The sequence below is a fragment of the Belonocnema kinseyi genome, chromosome 2, assembly GCF_010883055.1.
Source record: "Belonocnema kinseyi isolate 2016_QV_RU_SX_M_011 chromosome 2, B_treatae_v1, whole genome shotgun sequence".
Lineage (NCBI taxonomy): Eukaryota > Metazoa > Arthropoda > Insecta > Hymenoptera > Cynipidae > Belonocnema > Belonocnema kinseyi.
In genome coordinates, this window is record NC_046658.1 from 94,441,131 (window position 1) to 94,457,870 (window position 16,740).

The 16,740-nt window shown below is 23.8% G+C and overlaps 2 protein-coding genes across 2 annotated transcripts in view; one reads left to right on the plus strand and one right to left on the minus strand.

Moving 5' to 3' along the window:
* Window positions 1–4,698: 4,698 nt before the first annotated feature.
* Window positions 4,699–10,391, minus strand: LOC117167946 (beta-1,3-galactosyltransferase 5). Its single transcript, XM_033353203.1, has 3 exons — window positions 10,075–10,391; window positions 9,711–9,916; window positions 4,699–5,994 (listed from the first exon to the last, which is right to left on the minus strand). The coding sequence occupies exons 1-3, from the start codon at window positions 10,092–10,094 to the stop codon at window positions 5,042–5,044; spliced, it is 1,179 nt and encodes a 392-aa protein (XP_033209094.1). The 5' UTR covers window positions 10,095–10,391; the 3' UTR covers window positions 4,699–5,041.
* A 195-nt stretch (window positions 10,392–10,586) lies between these two features.
* LOC117167945 overlaps window positions 10,587–16,740 on the plus strand; it is a 39,022-nt gene continuing 32,868 nt past the window's right edge. Inside the window, exons 1-3 of the mRNA XM_033353202.1 lie at window positions 10,587–10,726; window positions 11,174–11,268; window positions 14,010–14,164. Of these exons, the coding sequence (XP_033209093.1) occupies window positions 10,648–10,726; window positions 11,174–11,268; window positions 14,010–14,164 (329 nt within the window). The 5' untranslated portion in view covers window positions 10,587–10,647. The remainder of the gene's footprint in view (window positions 10,727–11,173; window positions 11,269–14,009; window positions 14,165–16,740) is intronic.

The following is a 16,740-nucleotide window of genomic DNA, read 5'->3' on the forward strand; positions in this document are numbered from 1 at the left end:
CTTTGGTAAAAAATTCTTTCTTCTAAAAAAGTCAATCACTTATTTAGAAATTGGACCATTTGGTTACAAATCTTTTACGATAGAAATTTTTTTATTGGAATATCCAAAATTGAATTTTTTGTTGAGAATTTAACTATTTGGTTATAAATCTGCTTTGTTTTAAATTGAATAATTTTAAAAAAATCAACTCCTTAGCTGAAAATTTTACTATTTTCATGAAAATGGAGTTTCATGTTTTTTGTTTGAAAATTCGACTATTTTGTGGAAAATTCAAGTATTTTGTAAAAAAGTAATCTTTTTTGGTTGAAAATTCATGTTTTGTTGAGCATTTGTTTATTTGGACAGAAAGTGTCGTTATTGCAGGTTGAAAATTCTTTTCTTTTTTTAATTCATTTTTTGTTAAAAATTCCTGATTTTTGGTTGAGTTAACACCTGCAAAAAGGTCCAAATCTTGAGTAAATTTCGTATTTGAATGAGAAATTACTTGACTTCAGAGATCCCGAATTTGGGAAAATAATATTTTTTTCAAAAAAAAAACTTAACACATTTTTAACATCCTTTTATTTCAAAATATTAACAAAAAATCAATATATTTATTTTACAATTTAGTAAGACTTTGCGACTTTGGAAATGTTACTTAAAATATTATTATTATATTGTATTAATTTAATATTTCCAAATCTGATTAGGACAGGTACATTAGCAACAATATTATTCAGGGCGTCTACCTTATCTGGAAAAACTGGAAAACCTGGGATTTAAGGAATCAGGGATTTTTTGTTAAGTTCGGGATTTTTTTCGAAAGCGTGATCAATTTTTTTTAAATTGCAGTCTAAATTTGAATTATAATGATTCTAAATTTGTCAAAGTAGCTTTATATTACTGCATTTAGCAATTGTGTTAAAAATTAATGTTTTTTTGGTTTGAAATTAATTTTTTTAACTGAAAATTTAACTGTTCTATTTTTGTTTGTTTTTTTTTTGTTGTAAATTGATGTTTTCAGTTGAAAATTCAAGTTCCCGGTTCAAAATTCGTTCTATAATTCAGTTTGTTTACGAATTTTTCTCTTAACCGAAAAAATGTTTCTTAATTGAAAATTCAACTCATGCTGAAAAGTCGTCTTTTATATTGAATTTAACTGTTTTTTTATTTTAAATTAAAATATTTGTTGGTTGTAATATATACCATTACTTTTTTCGTTTAGAGTTCATTTTTTTAAAATAAATTTGTTTACTTGGTTGAAAGTTAAACTCTTTTATTGAAAATTAATGTTTTGGTTAAAGATTCATCATTTGAATTGGAAATTCATCTTTCTGGTCGAAAATTCGTTTTTTCATTGGCTGACAATTAATTTTTATAACTGAAAATTCAACTGTTTCAGTTGAAACTTTAACTTTTTTGAAGATTAAAAAAAAATTTTTTAACTGAAAATTTAACTATTTCAGTTGAGTATTCATCTTTTTTGTTTAGAATTGAACTATTCCAGTTGAAGATTCATCTATTTTTTTAATTTATCAGTTTCATTCAAAATTAATCTTTTCAATTATAATTTAACTGTTTGGTTGAAAAATTGTCTTTTTTAGTTGAAAGTTCAACTATTTTGATGAAAATTCACGTTGTTTATTGAAATTTTTTTTGTAGAAAATTAAATTTCTTGTTTGAAACTTAATCTTGGTGTTCGACAATTAATCTTTTAGATTTTAAAATTAAGTGACTTTGGTTAAAAATCCTTTTTTGTGTTGAAAATTAATTTTATTAACTGAAAATTTAACTATTCCATTTTTTGTTGAAACCCGATATTTTTAAGTTCAAAATTTAACTATTTAGTTGAAATATTTTTGAGTTGAAATTTCATACATTTTTGATTGAAAAATCGAATTTTTTGTCGAAAATTCATCTTTCTGATTGAAAATTCGTTTTTCTTTGGCTGACAATTAATTTTTATAACTGAAAATTTTACTATTTCAGTTGAAACTTAAACTATTTTGTTGAAATTTTTTTCTTTTTAATTTATAAACAAATTATAAATAAAGAATAATAATTTCAGTTGTAATTTCATCTTTTCTGTTTAAAATTGAACTATTACTGTTGAAGATTCATTATTTTAGATGAAAATTCATCACTTTATTTGAAAATGTAACTATTTTTTAAAATTTATTATTTTAAAACTGAAAACTAAATTTGGTTGAAAGCCCGTCTTTTTTAATTGAAAATAATCTTTTTTGTTGAAATTTATATTTTTGGTTCAATATTCAACTCTTCCAGTTGAAGATTCATAAGTTTAATTGAAAATTCATCTTTTTTGTTTAAAATTCAACTATTCTAGTTGAAGATTTATAATTTTAATTGAAAATTTAACTGTTCCGATTGAATATTTTATTATTTTATTTAAAAATTTATCTTTTTAGTTGAAAATTAACTTTTTTAACTGCAAATTGCACTACTCAATTTTTTGTAGAAAATGTATCCTTTTTGAGTTGCAAATTCATGTTTTTGATTGAAAATTTAAGTACACATTCCAATTAAATGATCATCATTTTAGCTGAAAATTAATTTTTTTGGTGGAAAGTTACTCTTTTTTTAAAAATTCATCTTTTAATTTTAAAATTAATCTATTCCAGTTTAATATTTATTATTTTAGCTAAAAATTGGTTTAACCTTTGTTGTAATTCTAGTTTTTTTTGTGTTTTAAAAAATAATTTTGTTTCCACTGAAAATTTAACTATTCCATTTTTTGTTAAAAACTGATATTTTTCAGTTTAAAATTCAAATATTTCGTTAAAAATTCATTTATTCAGTTGAAAATCGTCTTTTTTGGTCCAAAATTAATTTTCGTTTGTTTTTGAAAATTCAATTACTCCTGTTGAATATTCATCGGTTTAGTTGAAAATGGATTTTTTTGTTTACTAAACATTTAACTATTCCATTTTTTTTCTTTTGCAAAATGGTATTTTTAAGTTCAAAATTCAACTATTTGGTTGAAAATTGATCTTTTTTAGTTGAAAATTCAAGTATTTCATGGAAAATTTATTTATTTTTTTTCGAAAAATCTCATTTTTGCTAGAAAATTAATCCTTTTGGTTCAAATTTAAACGAATTTATTTCAAAAATTGATAATTTCATTTGAAAAATCATCTTTTTTGTTTAAGATTGAACTATTCTTGTTGAAAATTCATCGATATAGTTGAAAATTAATTTTTTTAACTGAAAATTTAAACATTGCATTTTAGTTTGAAAGTTGACCTTTTAAAATTCAAAATTCAAATATTTTATTGAAAATTTATTTTTTTGGTTGAACAATCTCATTTTTGTTAGAAAATTAATATTTTTGGTTAAGAATTCAATTACTCCTTTTAAAGATTGATCATTTCATATGAAAATTCATCTCTTTTGGTTTAAAATTGATCTGTTTTTGTTGAATATTCACCGATTTAGTTAAAAATTAGATTTTTTTAACGGAACATTTAAATATTGCATTTTTGTTTGAAAATTGACCTTTTTAAATTCAAAATTCAACTATTTGGTTTTAAATTTATTTTTTTCAGTTGAAAATGTAACTATTTCGTTGAAAATTTATTTATTTTATTGAAAAATCTAATTTTCTAACAAAAATGATTCTTTTTTGTTAAAAATGCAACTACTCAAGTTAAATATTGATCATTTCCGTTGAAAATTGACCTTTTCAAATTCAAAATTCACGTATTTCGTTGAAAATTTATTTTTTGGTTGAAAAGTCTCATTTTTGTTACAAAATTATTTTTGTTGACTAAACATTTAAATATTGCATTTTAGATGGAAAATTGACCTTTTTAAATTTAAAATTCAACTATTTCGTTGAAAATTTATTTGTTTGGTTGAAAAATCTAATTTTTTTACTAACATTTATATATTGCATTTTTGTTTGAAAATTGACCTTTTTAAATTCAAAATTCAACTATTTGGTTTGAAATTTATTTTTTTTTCAGTTGGAAATGTAACTACTTCGTTGAAAATTTATTTATTTTATTGAAAAATCTTATTTTCTAACAAAAATGAATCTTTTTGGTTAAAAATGCAACTACTCAAGTAAAATATTTATAATTTCCGTTGAAAATTGACCTTTTTAAATTCAAAATTAAACTATTTCGTTGAAAATTAATTCTTTTTTTTTGTTGAAAAATCTCATTTTTGTTAGAAAATTAATTTTTTTGGCTAAAAATTTAAATATTGCATTTTAGGTGGAAAATTGACCTTTTTAAATTCAAAATTCAACTATTTCGTTGAAAATTTATTTGTTTGGTTGAAAAATCTTATTTTTGTTAGAAAATTAATATTTTTGGTTAAGAATTCAACTACTCCATTTAAAGATTGATCATTTCATTTGAAAATTCATCTTTTCTTGTTTAAAATTGAACTAGAATAGTTGAATATTCATCTGTTTAGTTGAAAGTTAATTTTTTAAAGCAAGCATTCAAATAAATTCAACTATTTAGTTTCAAATTGATCATTTGTAGTTAAAAATTTAACTATTTTGTTGAAAATTTATTTATTTGATTAAAAAATCTAATTTTCTAACAAAAAATAATTTTTTTGATTAAAAATTCAACAATTTAGTTGAGATTTTATATATTTTCTTGAAAAACCATCTTTTTCATTGGAAATTAATTTTTTATTTTGAAAATGCAACTATTTGGTTAAAAATTCGTCTATTTTCTTTAAAATTCTATTATTTTCCTCAAAAAGTTAGGAATTTTAAGCGGATTAAATTGAATTTAATGAATTATTATAAAAACAATTATACCTGGAACAATCTGAGATTTCTGGTAAAAAACCTGGAATTATCTGGGATTTTTTTCCAGTATTTGAGTGGACACCCTGTTATTTCATCAAGATAACACACTAAACTTTAATGGCAAATATAAATAAAATGTTAAGCTGATAAATTAATAAATTGATTAATATCTCAAATATCTCTTTTTAAAATATATTATAAATCTCTTAAAACTACATTTCTTTTCAGTCAAGCTCATAATTTACCCTGCCGACCAAAAAATCCACCATCCTAAATTTTTATAGGACGTATTTGAGCAGTGCCTTTACCGAGACTTTTTTCATTGAAAGCAACAACACACGTTTTTGCGACCGAAAATTCTTCTGGCCTCTCTTCACATTTCAATTTGCACAAATCAGCAAATTCTTTAAATCGAATTTGCAGCTCAGCATCGCCGCCATTCGGCCCGATGGAAAATTCACATTTCAGATTTTTTTTCCCACCTTCGATGCAGCATTTCAGAAATCCAAAATCAGTCGTGTACATCTCGTGAATGTCTATTAATTGGACATCAGCCTTCTCTCTCAAAATTCCAGTTACAAAAGCATCGTCAATCCAGAAATATTTTGGATAGAAATTCGCTTGATCGACTAATTTCGAAGCCACGGAAGGAGTAGTCACGTAAAGCCACCCGGAAACAAATGGAGGATAAGAATCCGGAAGATATTCGTCTTTGGTGACGAACCATTTGTTGGCAGGTTCTCTGATCGGATTCATATTTTCCAGGACGTGGCCGACTAGGGAATTATTTATTTCAATTTTTTCTAGTCTTTCTAATACTTGGTATATATTTATGATAATGTCATCGTCCATTTTCATAATATAAGGAACATGATCACAGTTTTCGGCTGACCATTTCAATCCCATCAAGTGTTTGTAGGTCAGGTTTCGATAAGCTTCTATAAAGTTTCCTTGGACTATGTCTTTGAATCTTCGAGATTCATTTTCTATTGCTAATTGCGAGATGCCAGTCTTTTTTTGAGAATTTTCATCTAGTAGGCCAAGTAGAAATACCCTTTTGATTCCTAAATTTGAGAGTTCTTTGGAATTATAGGCGCGGCGAATCGCGCTTCTTTCGAAAACGTCTCCAGCGAAAGATGTGACGATCCATATCAAGTGAGAGGCGTCACATTCTGGGGAAATTTCATATTTGAAGTTTATCAGGTCCAACAATGTGCTGGAATCTGAAAAAGATTTATGAGAAGTCTTTGGTAAGATAGTATGTAACTTTAATTTTAATTTACTGAAAAAAAACTCGAGGATTAAAAAGTTTTATGAAACTTATGGTTAAAGATTAAATTAATTTTAAACCTTTAATCATACAGAATTGATCAATTATAGATCTAAAGCATACTGATATCAGGGTGGTCGTTTTAATCGAGGAAAAAAATTCACGGTTCAAAGAGAATTTTTCACGGTAATTGAAATTAAAAAATAAATTTCTTAAAACTGAAAATTATTTATTGAAAGTATTCAAAGCTTAAATGTAAATTAATCACTCAAATAGAAGCTCATTTGAATCTAAAACTTTTTAAATTGAAACTTACATCATTTTAAATTCAGACATTTTTTATTCAAACGCTCAATAATTTGTCACGAAAAATGGAAGTTTTTAATACTTTCGAACTAAACATTTTTTAAGTATATGCCATTAAGCTACTAAATTAACCAATTTTAGTTTTTATCAATTTAATAGTTCAAAAATTTCTGGTGAAAAAATTTTTAAAATGTAAAGATTAAATTGACTTTTGACATTTCAGAAAAATAAATAAACAAAATTTTATCCTTTCCAACTCAATAAAGTTTTTTTTGAAAATTACCCTCTTCCAGTTAAGAAAAAAGACTGAAAAAAGTTTTTCCTTTAAAATAAATAAAAATTCTAAACAACATAGCCCCTTATAATTTTGAAAACAAAATAACCAAAATTTTGTCCCTTCCAAGACTATACAATTCTTAAAAATAAAAAATGTCCATTTTCCAATTCAGAAAAAATTGAAAACCGAAACTTTCTCGCTTGCAACGCAATAAAAATTTTAAAATAAAAAATATCCATTTATCAATTCAGAAAAAAATTTAAAATAAAGTTTCTTTCTATAAACTCAACAAAAATGTTTAAAAAAGGAAAAAAGGCCCCTTCGAATTTAGAAAAAAAATTCACCCCTTCTAATGATAACGATAAAACAAAAAACGAAATATAAAAAGTAAAATTTACTCCTTTCAAAATCAATAAAAAGGTTAAAAATACCAACTTGGCCCTGTTTTATCTCTATAAAAATTTAAAAAAAATTCAAAATAAAAAGTTACCCTCTTCCAATTCAGAAAACAGATAGAAATAAAAAATATTCGCTTTACAACTCAATAAATATATTTTTTTTAATGGCCTCTTCCAATTAGCACAAAAATAATCAAATTTACTGCTTTCAAACTCAATAAAATGGTTAAAAATACAAAATTTTACTCTTCCAAATTAGAAAAAAACTGAAAATAAAAGATTCTTTTCAATAAACTAAAGACAATTTTTTTTTAATTACATCTCTTCCAATTCAGAAAAACAATTATCAGCGTAAATATCCTCCTATCCAACGCAACAAAAATCTTCAAAACAAAAGAAATGCCTCTTCCAGTTTAGAAAAACTTGATAACCAAACTTCTCTCCCTTCCAACTGAATAAAAAGTTCCAAAATAAAAAATTACCCTCCCCCCATTCAGAAAACAGATAGAAAATAAAATTTTCTCCTCTTCACAATTTTGCAATAATAGTAATAAGTTTGAAAAAATGGCCTCTTCCAATTAAGAAACAAAGAAAACCAAAATGTCCTCGTTTCCAACTCGCTAAAAATCTTTAAAATATAAATGTCCCTGATTTTTTCAATTCTACAAAAATTAAAAACTAAAATTTCGTCCTTTCAAACTCAATAAAATTATTGAAAATAAAAAATTTCCCACTTCCGATTCGGAAAAGAATTGAAAATTAAAAATTCTTCCCACAAACTCAATTAAGAAAAAATGTCTTCTTTCCCAACTTAATAAAAATGCTCAAAACAAAAGAATTGCCTTTTCCAGATTAGAAAAACTAAAAACCAAAATTTTCTCTCTTTCAACATAATAAAAATGTCAAAAATAAAAAATTACCCTCTTCCAATTCAGAAAACAAAAAATAAAATGTTCCTCTTTTTAACTGAATAAAAATTCTAAAAAGAAAAAAATGCCTCTTCCAATAAGAAAAAAAAGAGAACCAAAGTTTCCTTCTTTCCATCTCGATAAAAATCTTTAAAATATAAATGTCCACGATTCTGCCAATTCTACCAAAATTAAAAACTAAAATTTCCTCCTTTCAAACTCAATAAAATTATTAAAAATAAAAAATTTCCCACTTTAGATTTTGAAAAGAATTGAAAATTAAAAATTATTCCCATAAACTCAATTAAGAAAAAATGGCCTCTTTTAGATAAAAAGATAAAAAAATCCCTCTTCCAATAAAAAAAAAAAATAATAACCATAATTTCCTCCTTTCCAACTCGATGAAAATCTTAAAAAGTGACCTCTTTTATTTCAGAAAGACAATAATTAACCTAAATGTCCTGCTTTCCAACTTAATCAAAATGTAAAAAATAAAGATAGTGCCTTTTCCAGTTTAGAAAAACTAATAAATCAAAATTTTCTCTGTTTGAACTCAATAAAAATGTAAAAAAATTACCCTTTTTCCATTCAAAAAATAGAAAGAAAAAAAATCCCATTTTCAACTGAATAAATATAATAAAGATAAAACAATGCCTGCTCCAATAAAAAATAACCAGTTTCCTCCTTTTTAACTCGATAAAAATCTTAAAAGTATAAATGTCCCTGATTTTGTCAATTCTACCAAAATTAAAAACTAAAATTTCCTTCCTTCAAACTCAATAAAATTGTTGAAAATAAAAAATTTCCCTTTTCCAATTCAGAAAAGAATTGAAAATAAAAAATTATTTCTATTAACTAAATAAAGAAAAATATTACCCTATTTAAATTCAAAAAATAGACAGAAAATAAAAATTTCCTCTTTCCAACTAAATAAAAATTATAAAAAGAAAAAAATGCCTCTTCCAATAAGAAAAAAAAAAATAACCAAAATTTCCTCCTTTCCAACTCGATAAAAATCTTTAAAATATAAATGCCCCGGAATCTGTAAATTCTACCAAGATTAAAAAAAAAATAAAATGATCTATCAAGCTCAATAAAATTGTTTAAAATAAAAACTTCCCTTTTCAGATTCAGAAAAGAATTGAAAATAAAACATTCTTTCCATAAACTCAATACAAATGTTTAAAATGGCGTCTTCTAATTCAGACAAAATTACTCATAATAAAAACGATAAAACGAAAATTAAAAAATAAAATTTCCAACTCAATAAAAATGTTCAAAATAAAAAATTACTCTCTTACAATTAAGAAAATAGACAGAAAATACAAATTTCCCCTTTTCAATTTAAGAAAAATTCTAAAATTAAAAAAAAAGAACGAAAATTTTCTTCTTTCAAATTCAAAAAATTATTAAAAATTCTCCTCTTCTAATTAAAAAAAATTCAAATTCTTCCCATAAATTTAATAGAAATGTTTAAACAAAATTGGCCTTTTCCAATTCGGAAAAAAATAAAAAACCAATCTTTGAACTATTCCAATTTAATAAAAATGATAGAAAAAAGGGCCTCTTTCATTTCAGAAAGCCTGCGATATTTCAAAAAATTAGATTTTTCTTCTAAAAAGTTGTAAAAATTCCGTGTCACAAAATAATTTCATTGTCATTCTCCGGTCCAGTGGACATCCTTTGATAATAATTTTATTCATTCTAACTTTCTACTTTTTATTCTACTACAAACTTCTAAATTATAGTTACATATTTATATATGTTAAATTATACATACCTGACTTTTTGGTAAGAACTCCATTGGGTGGTTTCAGTCTTTTAAAATGCGGTCGACCTCCCAGGACATTTATTAAAAATATAAAAACTCCAAAACATATAAACAGAACCGGAATTCCATATTTAACATTCATGTTTTGCGAACTTCCATTATCTCTCAAAATCACATTCGAATGTAGGTTGAACTTATTGAATATTTCTTCTGTTCTAAAATTATTATATATTTTTAATTATTTTACAACTTTCAACTGACATACATTCAAAAAATATCCATAATTAATTGGACGAAAGAATAAAAGTGTGTCAAAACGACATTACGCATTATTATATACAATTATTAATTTTTATACTAATTCTTAAATCACCTTAACTTATTTTCCTTCATCGTCGTAAAAAAATGTGTACATTTTCACTCTTACAACAATTAGTTATTGTATTATCAACAATTATTTAGTACTTGTTTCTTTTCCATGATTCACTCCACTTATTCCAGCTTATTCTTTCTAGTTTCAAGCCGTTTCACTTTCCCCAAACCTTCACAAACACTCACGCATTAACCGTTCTATCCACATTCCACATACATAAATTTCGAGTGTCGAGAAATTCCCGAAAGTTCTCTAAAATTTCATTTAAATGCTCGCAATTATTCGTAATTTACGAAAACTCCAGAGAATCCTTGAGAATTCTTTTCAAATATTATAAATATTTATAAATATTAATAAAAGGTTTTGTTATATTTTTATTCGCTTACAATAAGTTTTAATGCATAGCTTCTGATTAAAATCATAAAATAAAGTTACAAAAATGAAATTTACACGAGATTAGAGAACGCCGAGAATGCCGACACCCGAGACGAACATAACCTCGAAATCTCTTCGTTTTGACAGTTCGACGTGGCTCTTATTTCAGTTTTGGTGATTTAGAATAATGCAGAAATAATGCAAGATATTTGTGAAAATATTCGGACTGCAATTGATCATGGGCGCACCGACATTATAAGGTCAATTTTAGATGCATGTACGTAAAAATTTATTATGTATATTTTGACATTTATTTCTCTTTTCCGCCTAAAGTTTTTATAATAATATTAACTTTTTGTTGTTAAAATAATCCTTTATCCCTTTTTCTGTTTATATATTTAGATTCCAAGTAGTAATAGTTTCTGAAAATATTATTTTGGAGTGTTTTTTTTAATTTTAAGAGTATTTTTTCGTAATTTTGCTTTTTAGGATGTGAAAGAACAGAAATTAGTTTGTGCGTTATATTTTGCAGTAGATTTATATATTTTTAATTATTATAACCTTTTAGTATTTTAATATTTAGTAATTTTGTGTATCTTTAATTGTATGTTATTTTTATACGATTTTTCCGTATTTTATGGTCAATTTGAAACTATTTTCTTTTTTGTATTTTAAGTTGAGGATGACGAAAGATTATTTTACGGTTTTATTAATTTGGCTTTAGGTGAAAATGGAAACGTAGGCGAGACTATCTCTAAACAAAAAATTTTGAATCAACCACTTCTTGAAGAAGGAACGTTTTTGACTTATGCTTCCAAGGTGAATGTTTTCTTTATTTAAAAAATAACGTATGTTATTAAATCTTCTTATAAACATAAATTTATCATATTCAATTCTTTAAAAAGTTTTAAGGTATTTCAAAAGATTTCAAAGGATATGAAAAATTTTAGAGTTTCTTTTTAATCCCAAGCAATTTTCAAGAGCTATACAAGGTTTCTAGAAATTTCTGATGATTTTGAAGAAGTTTCCAGAAATTTCAAAAAATTTTGAAGGATTTTAAATGTTTACGAGTATTTGAAAAGATTTCGAAGATTTTAAAAATGATTTCAATAGTTTGAAGGGATTCCAAAAGATTTAAAAAAAGTTGAGAGAACTTTTAAAAATTTTGAGGAATTTTCAAGAGCTTTAAAAAGTTCAACGAGATTTCAAAAAAATTTATTATTTGAGATATTTTATAGCATTTTAAAAGGATCAAATAAATTATATAAATAGATTTAAATAATTTGAAGGAATTCCACAGGATTTAAAAAATGTAGAGAATGTTTAAAAATCTCAAGAAATGTTCAAGAGCTATACAAAGTTTCCAGAAGTTTCAAATGGTTTAATAGGATATAAAGTACTTTAGGGCGTTTATTTTAATTTTATATTTATTTCATGATCTTCATTTTGTTTCAATTATTTTAAAAAATTTCAAGAATTTTTCGAGGGCTTTAAGAAGTTTCCAAAAATTTCAAAAACTTTTGAAGGATTTTAAGTGTTTTATAGTATTTGAAAAGATTTTTTGAATGATTTCAATAATTTGAAGGGATTCCAAAGGATTAAAAAAATTTAGAGGGCAAATTCAAAATTTCAAGACAATTTGAAGAGCTTTAAAATGTTCCAAAAGATTTTATAAAAAATTTTATATTTGAAATATTTTATAGTATTTTAAAAGATTCCAATACATTATAAATAAATTTAAACAATTTGAAGCAATTCCATAGGATTTAAAAAATGTAGGGAATGTTTCAAAATCCCAAGAAATGTTCAAGAGCTATACAAAATTTCCAGAAATTTTAAATGATTTTAAAGGATATAAAGTACTTTAGGGCATTTATTTTAATTTTATATTTATTTAATGATTTTTATTATATTTTGAGTATTTTTAAAAATTCCAAGAATTTTTAGATGGCTTTAAGAAGTTTCTAGAAACTTCAAAAAAAATTTTTAAGATTTGGAAGGATTTTAAGTACTTTAGGCTTTGAAAAGATTTCGAAGGATTTTGTTCGGATTTCAATAATTTGATAGGACTCCAAAAAATGTAAAAAGGTTCAGGGCACCTTTAAATATTACAAAGAATTTTAAAGGGCTTTAAAAAGTTTCAAGAAATTTCAGAGGAATTGAAATATTTTAGATTATTTAAAAAAATCACAAGGAACTTTCAAGAACTTTAAAAAGTTTCCAGGAATATCAAAAGATTTCAAAGGATATTAAGTATTTTAGGATATTCATTTTAATTTAATTTTAAATATTTTAAAAGTCTTCGAAAAATTTTGTAAATGTAAATATTGTCAATTTGAGGTAATTAAAAAAAATTTCAAAGTATTTTCAAGAGCTTTAAAAAGTTCCAAGAGACTTCAAAATATTTAAAAGGATTAGAAGATTTCAAAAGATTTTAAAATATTTGAAATATTTTATAGTATTTTAAAAGATTCCAAGAAATTATAAATAGATTTTAATAATTTGAAGGAATCCATAGGATTTAAAAAAATGTATGGAATTTTTTAAATTCCAAAGAAATCTTTAAAATATAAATGCCTCTGAACCTGTAAATTCTACCACGATTAACAAAATGAAATTTTCTCCTATCAAACTCAATAAAATTGTTGAAAATAAAAATTATCGAAAGGGCTTTTTTCAAAGTTTCAAGAAATTAAAAAAAATCCAAAGTATTTTATAAGAATTTTCAGGATTTTAATGATTTTAAGGGATATCAAAAGCTTTCAAGGTATTTTAATAAATTTTTCATGATTCTAGATAATTTCATAGAATTATACTTAATAAGGAATTTATTTACAAGAAGTGAGGTATTTCGTAAGGTTTCAAATATTTTTTGTAAATTATTTGAATTAATTTGGGATTCACTCTAAATTCCGATCTATTTATCCTGAATTCTTTTCAATTCCTTGGAATTTTCTTCAATTCTCCTAAATTCACATAATTTTACACAAATTAATTGATTTTTTTTTTTTTAGTTTCTGTTTATTTCACTTCAAAGTCTTTTGAACTCACCTTAAATTCTTAGGCATTTTATCAATTTTTGCAATCCCCTGAATTTTTCTAAATTTATTTGAAACTAACTGCATCCAATGATTTTTTTTACATTCGCCTTCATTTTTTATGAGTTTCATCGACGTTTTTTCATATCCTTTAACTCCCTCTTAATTCATTCCAATTTTACTGAAATCAATGGAATTTCTTGGATTGATTGAATTTTTCCAATTTATTTGAATTTAAAAACTTTAACTTGAATTTTCATGAATAGAATTCTTTTAAATTCAAATGAAGATTATATGCCATTAAAAATATTAAAAGTTCAAATTTTCGTTTTTAAATATTAATGATAAAAAATTGGGAAAAATTCAGTGCATTTTTAAAATTAAATTTTGCGGCCGCCTAAATATAAGTTCTTTTGCCCCTTTAAAATGAAACAATTTTTAATTGATTTAAAAAATGTAACGACTCCTGATTAAAATTTATCAGAAATTATCTAAATTAATTGATTTATCGGCAATGTTTAGGTAAACCAAGTTGATGTTGTAAGAACATTATTAAGTTGTGGTGCGGACCCTGCAATTCAAAATTCCCAGGGTCATAATGCATTGGATGTGGCCTCAAGCGACATAGTTCGTCATATCTTTGTGGAAGAATTGCTCAGAGCAACCGCAGCTTCTGAGTGAGTTTCTTCAATTTTTTTTTATAAAATAATAAATCCGCCATAAATAAATCAGAGTGTATAGTGAACCGGGAAATCGAGAAAATCCGTCAATTTTATTCAACGAGAATCAGCGAGTGTACATTTCAATGATAAAAATTTTTTTATAGCTATGTAATAAACAATTTATAAAGTTTGAACAAAAAAGTTGTAAAAACTCGAAAACATCTAATCTATAGGATAATAATAATAATCCAATGAAAATATACATTTTTAATAAGTTTGATAGAATCCTCATGATTACTCGTTTAATATATTTTACAATAAATATTTATTTCAGCAGAAAAAATATTAACATTTCTTCAAAATTTTTATTTCAAGTTTAAACATATTGCACCATGCAAGCAATTTTTTTATAATAATCGTGATTGTTTTTTGCTGTTCTATAGAAATTGACCTTTAAAATGATCCCAAGAATATTGAAAAACTTTTTATTATGTTAGATATAATTTAAATTTCAAAAATTTTTTCAATGTCTTCATAAAAATTGGCCAAAATCACTTTATTCTGACTCATTTTGTCGAGAATATTCACACTTTTTCAGCAATGACGACCAGATAATAATTGAATGTTCAACTAAAAAAGATAATTTTTTAACCAAAAATCAAATATTTAAATTTTCATTAAAAAAAAATTAATTTCAAAAAAAGAAAATGAGTTTTCTACGAGACTGTTGAGTTTTCAAGCCAATGAGGAGGCGAATTCTCTACAAAAGAATTGCATTTTCAACCTGGAAATACTAATTTTCAATAAAAAATCTGATAGTTGATTTTAAGACCAAAAAAAGAATTTAATTTTAAATAAAAAACCGTTAAATAAAACTATAAAGAATTAATTTTCAACAAAATACTTGTACCTCAACTAAAACAGAATAATTTCCAAGCATAAAGTTGCATTTTTACCAACAACAAAAAATTTTCTGCTAAAAAAGACGAATTTTTAACAAAATGCATATATATATTACTAAATAGTTTAATTTTAAACCAAGAGGATTATTTTTCCATGAAATAATGATTTTATACCAAATTGTGGAATTTTTAAGCCAAAATAATTTACTTTTAAGGAAGCAGTTCATCTTTCAACCAGGGAGTTGAATTTTGATTATAAAAGGGTTAATTTTTAATTGAAATTGTAATCATTGATACTTCAACAAAAAATATATATTTAAATTTACATTAGAAAGCAATTTAATTTGACAAACAAAGACCAATTTTCAACAAACTGTGTCAATTTTTAACAAAATAATTTAATTTTCTACTAAATTGTTTAATTTTCGAGTCGCTAAGCGAATTTTCTATCAAACAGTTGAACTTTTAATACAAAGATGTGAGTTTTTAAAAAAACAAAAAATTGAATCGAAACATATTAATTTTTGGCAAAAAAGAAATTTTAATTTTTACAGAAAGAGTTACATTTTTAAACCAAAAAGATGAATGTTTAATAAAACAGTTGAATTTTTAAATAAGGTGTATTACTTTAAAAAAAAATCAATTTTGAACCAAATAATAAAAATTTTGAATAAAAAATGAATTGTTAACGAAAATTCTCTTTTTGGGTTCTATTAATTTAGTACGATTTTAAGTAGAAAAAAATGAGAAAAAGGGGAAAGATAAATAAATAGGTATTTTGATCATTTATAGACTAGAGAATAAAATTTGAAAAAAAAAAGACACGTTGAAGTTCATTTTTTTTTCAGTTGCTTCCCCCCGAAGATTATCTTTTTAGTTATACATTTTATTATTTATTTCAAATTTCGTTAATTTTGTTTTTAAAAATGTTTCTTTTTAGTTGAAAATTCAACTGTTTCATCAAAATTTTCTTTTTGTTTAAAATTTATATTTTGGTGCTGAAAATTCAACTGATATCTTTTTGGATGCAAATTTTTACTATTTTTTTTAAACTTGTGTTTTTAATTAAAAAATGAATCCGTTTTGGTATAAATTTTTTTCTTTTTTGGACAAAAATGCAAATATGTGGTTGTAAATTCAACAGTTTTTTTTTCATATATTGATGTCAAAAAGTCCAAGTAAAATCTTTTTTTGATGACAAATCAACTGTTTTTTTTTTAAATTGGCCTTTTTAATTAAAAAATTAATCTGTTTTTGTATAAATTTCTTCTTTTTTGGATAAAAAATCAATTATTTGGTTGAAAATTGACCAGTTTTGTTAGAAAGTTATCCTTTTTTTTTTGAAAATTTAACTGTTTCGCTGAAAATTAATGTTTTTGTTGTTGATTGATATTTTAATGTTGAAAAATCATAATGAAATCTTTTTTGTATGAAAATTCAACCATTTTGTTCAAAATTTGGCTTTTTGATTAATAAACTCATGTTTGCCTTGAAGGTTTAACAATTTATATTATTTTTTTCTTTCTTCCATGAATAAATAATCTGTATTTGTTAAAAATCCGTTTTTTTATTTAAAATAATTTTTTAAAATGAAGTTTCACCTTTTTTGGTGAAATATCAACCCATAAACTTTTTTCTTGAGAATCAATTTTTTTAGATTGAAATTTTAACTGTTTTGTTGAAAACGCA

Bases quoted from the DNA above. Each gene is read 5' to 3' on its own strand.
- LOC117167946 (XM_033353203.1), bottom strand. From the start codon at position 10,094: ATGAAGGAAAATAAGTTAAG. The intron at 9,917-10,074 runs GTGATTTAAGAA...TAATAATTTTAG, and splicing joins ATGAAGGAAAATAAGTTAAG to AACAGAAGAAATATTCAATA. The intron at 5,995-9,710 runs GTATGTATAATT...AATCTTTTTCAG, and splicing joins AGTTCTTACCAAAAAGTCAG to ATTCCAGCACATTGTTGGAC.